We start from the raw sequence: 5981 nt of genomic DNA, 5'->3' as shown, positions 1-5981 counted from the left end.
TTCTCATGCAATGGATCATCCCTTGATCCACAATTTACGGACCAGAGGATCCCTACTATAACAAATTAGTTTGTCACCTATCACAGTAGGAATCCTCTGGTCTGTAAATTGTGGACCAGGGGATGATCCATTGACGAGGATCCTTGATTTAGATGGATCCCACCTATTTAAAGATGAGGTCCATCTTTAATTGGAGTCCATCCAAATTAAGGGTTTTCATATAATGGATCCCTGATCTGTAATTTACAGACCAGATAATCTACTCCGTGCCTGCCAATGACGACTGTAAGATTGCTTCTGGGATCCGTTGATGCGTCTCCTCGCCTATACTTTCATCAAAATGCTTTTGTAAAAGAATTCTTCTCTTCTCTTGCTTAGACCCATTGGGTAATCCCCCCAACAACAAGCAAAAAGAAAGAAAGAAAAAAAAAAATACTGTAGAAAATAGATATATTTTATAAAACAAGAGAGGCATTTTGAAAAAGAAAAAAAAAGTCCAAAGGTTTCATTGGATGCCAAAAAAAGAAAAACAGATCAGTGATTCCATGTTCTGACGTCTCTATTGTACTTAGAGTAGGTATCAATCTTTGTCTCGGTATACATCTTCTCCTTCACTTGAAATAAAGTGACCAAAGATTCAGTCTCTTTCCTACCTCTTTTCTCTTAGAGATATTCGAATGATAATCTCACTTTGTGGGTCATTTTTATTGCACTATTGGCTGTAACTGCACATATCAGTTAATAAGTCTTTCTTCCAATATCCTCTTCCTCTTGAATAAATGTTTAAATTTTACTTCACCTCCTATTTGACATCTTCTACTCGTCTCTTAAAGTAGTATTCAACTTTTCTTAATTTGTGCTGATACTAACTCTTGGATTAGGAATCTAAGCCGTCTATCCTTTTTTTTTTTTTTCCTTTTGGCAATCCTTTACTGCATGTTACTTCATCTTTCCAAACATAAGTGTTAGGAACTAAGTCTTTTGAAGATTACACCAGCTCATTTCTTTCAGCTATACTTTTTTGCTAATCATGGAGACTACGGGAGAGAAGAGCTCAAACACATCTCATCTTGCCTCAGAGTGTTATTGAGCATATGTGATATGTGGAGAAAAACATAAAGAAGTATACAGATATAACTAAAGTGAATTTATTATTAACTAAAGAGATCCAAAATAATTAAGGAAAACACATGTTAATTAATCAATAATCTGTGAATCTAAAAAAACAACCTTTATGAGCACCACTACTACACTTCATATTTAAATATAAATAACCTTAGTATTCATCTTGAGGGCTAAGTGCTTTGATTAATTGGCTGCCATAAATGTCTATTAGCATGCAGTGACCATTGCATTATACTCTTAGCTTGGTCAATGCAAAGTACTTTCTATATTCATTATGTTCTCGCAACACAATTCTATTTTGTACCTATATGTGGATCCATTTTTCTTTTTAATTGCACGATAAGATTTATTTTACTATTTTTTAATTATGTTGCATAACTGGTTTTTCTGATTATTTGTTACATGTTTTTAGGTGTTTACCCTGTTAGCCCACCAGTACCTGCAAGTGGAGGATATGAGGGGGTTGGGGAAGTGTATTCTCTTGGATCTGGAGTGAGTAATCTCTCAGTGGGTGATTGGATCATACCATCTCCTCCATCCTTTGGTAACTAGTTCTTGTTTATTATCTTACAGTTTCATCTCTTTGATTATAAATTTTCTCAAGAATGTATACATGTTTTGCTTCTCTAATGAATGATGTTCTTAGGGACATGGCAGACTTATATTGTGAAAGAAGAGAATGTTTGGCACAAACTAGATAAAGGTGTTCCTATGGAGTATGCTGCTAGTGTTACTGTAAATCCTTTGTATGCTATGCATATGCTGGAAGATTTCGTTAGGCTAAATCCTGGTGTTTTCTTATTATCTCGTTACATTACAATTATACAATATGAGGCTTGAGTTCTATTTTTTTTTTTATAACACCTAATTGGTTATTAAACGCAAATCAGGTGATACTATTGTGCAAAATGGTGCAACTAGTATTGTGGGACAAAGCATTATTCAGCTCGCTAAAAACCAGGGCATTCATAGTGTGAATATTTTGAGGGACAGGTGAAAGTGAACTTTTACAGATGATAGATATATTGTTTCCTTAGATTGTGTAGATGAATATCACACAACTAATATTATGAAAATGGTTTGAATCCTTATATATTTCATGCTTAAGACCATTTCAACCTAAGAAACTGTGTTGAATTATAGGGTCATTTTAAACTAGTGTTCCTGACTAACCCAAATCAACATTTACGGTGCTCACATTATATGTTATGTTCTAATATATTAATTGTGTATTTTGACATATCAATGGCTATCTCCGGCACTCCAAAGCCGGATATTTCAATCTTTACTTCTCTGATGATGGTCCTCAAAGATCTAAGTTTCTTGCAACGCATGATATCATGCATCTGACAAGCTGTTAATGTCGTATGTTACATGATTTTTGGCATTATAACTACTCATTTATTCTGCTTAGTTAGAAACAATCCAGTTGACCGAATTCTAATGTTAGTGGTTCTTGAGATTTGAAATTTCAAATACAATTATTTGAATGATTATTTCTGACGATATCAATTACCTTTTGGGGGTGCAAATGCATTAGGATCTTTCTCTGCGGGGATTCTGGTTGCAGAAGTGGATGAATTCAGAGAATGCAAAAGCATGCAGAACAATGGTCGACTACATTTTGCGTTTGGTCAAGAGTGGAAGCTTCAAGTACGAGTATGCATCTTATCTCTGACATCGGTTTGAACATTCCTCTACCAGCTGCAAGCACCTGTGATGGTGCATGGCCTGATATCGAACTTCCTTGTTTTACCTGTTGAAGCTTTAGAGTGACAGACTTATTTGTTTTTGCAGAGTGGAGCTGGTTCCTTTTGATGATTTCTACATTGCCTTAGACAAGGCACTTGGGAAATTAGGGAGCCATGCCAAACAAGTTATCAAATTCTAACTCTCAAAACGATAATCTAGGTGTTTGGGCTTTATCCGATTAATCTGAACACAACTTATGTATACTTAGACAGTATGTCGATCTTTAGAATTGTTTATGTTAAAAATTTAAATTTTGATCGTCCTATTTGCCCCGGAGGGTTTTACTACCATATCACATCCGTGGGATTATCCCAAAATCATATTGTATCATGGTTTTTTCACTTGGATTGTTGTTTACACTTATTTATGTTATAAAAATTAGAAATATATTTTATGTTTAACTAATAAACATAATTTTTTAACTGCAATTTCGGCGCACCTAAGATTTCAGAATTTTCATAAGATGTATCAGGTCTATTTTGTCAAAATGGCACACTTAATTTTTTATTTCTTCCTCTCTCCGTTACAATATTATTTTTTCTGTCTTCTTTCAGGGAGAGTTGTCTAGTTACTTAGTCCAGTGTTTTTTTTCTCTCTCTTCTCATCTTTTAAATTAAATTAAATTAAATTTTAATAAATAATCCTCTATTTTTTTTATTTTTATTTTATTTTTTAAAATTTTAATAAAATATAAAATAAATATAAAAGAAGGTTACTAAAAAATATTTTTTATATTTTTCAGTGTCTTATTATAAAAGAATAAAAAAATTAAATTAAATTAAATTAATAATGAAAATTGATTTTACATATTTAAATAATAAAAAAATAAAATAAAAATGTTTTTTAAAATCAGCCTTATAGCTTAATTAGTGGGTGTGATGTTGATTTTTAAAAATTCACATCATAGTATTGTTGATGTATTGTTGATTTTTTAAAAAAGAGTAAATGATATATTTGAACTCGGAATACTATAGAAATTCACATTAGTTGGATAAGTCTAATTTGAGTCGTCTAAATATATCAATAGATTTAATAGAATTACAAACTCCTTGATGGATCTAAAGGATTTGGATTTTTGAAAAGTTGACATATAATAGAAGATGATAGTACATCGAAGGTATTTATGGTATTCATCTAGTTTTGACATCCCTATTGATCCTGTCCGAACCAGAAGTCAACAGACGCTGGGCACGTGGCGCTCCAAGGCTCGCTGATGTAGATCTCCAACTAGTGTCGAGATGCCCCGGCTATCCTGCACAGAAGTCGAGTCGGGAAGGGGATCCCCAGCGACGACCCTCCGACGCTCAAGTCAGGTAAATCACGATGAACAAGGTGGCTCCAGAAGTCTCAGAGTACGTACTAGCATCCCCCGTCGATGAAACCTGAGGTTCTTTATATAGAGCTGTGAAAGGTTTGGGCACGCGTACCAAGGTGCATAAGTGTCCTCTGTCCTATCCTAGGTATGCGGCTGTCAGAAAGCTTACCTGTCCTTTCCTAGGTACGCGGCTGTCAGAAAGTTTACCTGACCCATATCGCTACAGTCAAAGCATGCCCTCGATGGGACAGAATCCCCGTCACAAGATTTGGAGCATGGCACACACGTGAAACCTACAGTTGTCAAAGAAAGAAATCCTCCGGCCTTTTCCTTTGCTCCAAACTTGTAATCCGAGCGGACAGATACCTAAACATCCGACCGGACATCCGCAGTGGTTTACTTGTGCTTGTGGAGACTAACAAACAGGGTGCTTTATGATCGGTCGGTCAAAGGTCACCGGTCCACGACCTTTTAATCGAGCGCCGAACCCCGATTTGATGGTGCCTCCCAACTATAAATGCGAGCCGGCCCTCCGGGTACTCGATTCCATCGACCGGCCGGCATTCAATCGGACCTACTGCTCACTACCGTCCGTCTGACCACACCTCCTCCGGGTGGGCTACTGTCTTGACTTCCCTTGGCGTTGACTTTGCAAGAAAAAAGGGGGGGGAGGCCCACTCTTACTACCGGATCACTTGCCTTCCCTTCAAGTCTAGTCGAAGGAGGCGCATAGTCCGACTGACTGGACTGTGAGTCTAGCCGAACGGCTCATTCATGATGGTATTCTCCGCCCGGTCAGCCGTAGAGATGTCCTTGAATGAGTCAGTGATGGCCTTCACCGGATCTCCTCGCGTTCTGCGCCAATCTTCGCCATCAAGGTTGATCATACCTTCATTAAATGCTCCGAACGATTGACTGCCACGTGGAGCGATGCTCTCGGAATACGGAGGCGGCAGCGTGATATTTTGATGTGACCGAAGCAATTCGAAATATACGGCTAGATGTATGCTTTGATTCCCGTGACCTGGATCCGACGGTGGAGGCCGCCCGGCCCTCACCCTATAAATTCTTCATTTCCTCCTCACCTTTACACGCCTCCGTCACCTCTACTGTTGCTTTCTGCGCTCTGGAGCTCCGGCGATCTCGCTTTTGCCCTTTGACGCTATCCGGCGCCTTTCTTCGATCCCTCTTCCCCCAGTAAGGTTTTAGATCTTTCCTTTTTCCTTTCCGATATCTAATTCGCACTTCTGCTCTAGTTTTTGAAACTCCATTTCCTCGTCTTTGAAACTTCCTTTTTGATTTCTTCTGTCCCGATCATGGCCAGTTCTTCTCATCCCGAAGAACAATCCCTAGGCCCATGGTATACTACCATGCGATCTCGTTTCGAACAACGGGATTTTGATATTTTGGCTGACAATTTCGAAATCCCCGAGGATATCGAAGTTCGCCTAGCTGGTCCTGCTGCTCGGCCTCACAGACCACCTCGCGGCGGTTTCTGTGTCTTTCGCGACCAATTCATCGCCGGTCTGCGGTTCCCCGTACATCCTTTTATAGTAGACGTCTGTAACTATTTTAGCGTGCCGCTCGGCAGTTTAGTACCAAATACCTTTCGTCTGCTCTGCGGCGTTGTCGTTTTGTTTAAGATTCACAACATCCCCCTCCGACCGGAGGTCTTCTTTTATTTCTATTATCCTAAGCAAGCCGAGCCGGGCACCTTTATGTTCCAAGCTCGGCCCGGTTTGGTCTTCTTCAATAAACTACCCACTTCCAATAAACATTGGAAGGACTA

At 38.5% G+C, this 5981-nt stretch overlaps 1 protein-coding gene across 1 annotated transcript; it reads left to right on the top strand.

Moving 5' to 3' along the window:
- Positions 1–1374: 1374 nt before the first annotated feature.
- Positions 1375–3016, top strand: LOC122009580 (enoyl-[acyl-carrier-protein] reductase, mitochondrial-like). Its single transcript, XM_042565786.1, has 5 exons — positions 1375–1381; positions 1538–1669; positions 1772–1915; positions 2016–2118; positions 2923–3016. The coding sequence occupies exons 1-5, from the start codon at positions 1375–1377 to the stop codon at positions 3014–3016; spliced, it is 480 nt and encodes a 159-aa protein (XP_042421720.1).
- Positions 3017–5981: the final 2965 nt, after the last annotated feature.

The sequence above is a fragment of the Zingiber officinale genome, chromosome 8A, assembly GCF_018446385.1.
Source record: "Zingiber officinale cultivar Zhangliang chromosome 8A, Zo_v1.1, whole genome shotgun sequence".
NCBI lineage: Eukaryota > Viridiplantae > Streptophyta > Magnoliopsida > Zingiberales > Zingiberaceae > Zingiber > Zingiber officinale.
Note: the sequence above shows the minus strand (reverse complement) of the source record. Positions and strands in the feature narration are given on the sequence as shown.

Bases quoted from the DNA above. Each gene is read 5' to 3' on its own strand.
- LOC122009580 (XM_042565786.1), top strand. The intron at 1,916-2,015 runs GTGTTTTCTTAT...AACGCAAATCAG, and splicing joins TTTCGTTAGGCTAAATCCTG to GTGATACTATTGTGCAAAAT. The intron at 2,119-2,922 runs GTGAAAGTGAAC...TTGTTTTTGCAG, and splicing joins GTGAATATTTTGAGGGACAG to AGTGGAGCTGGTTCCTTTTG.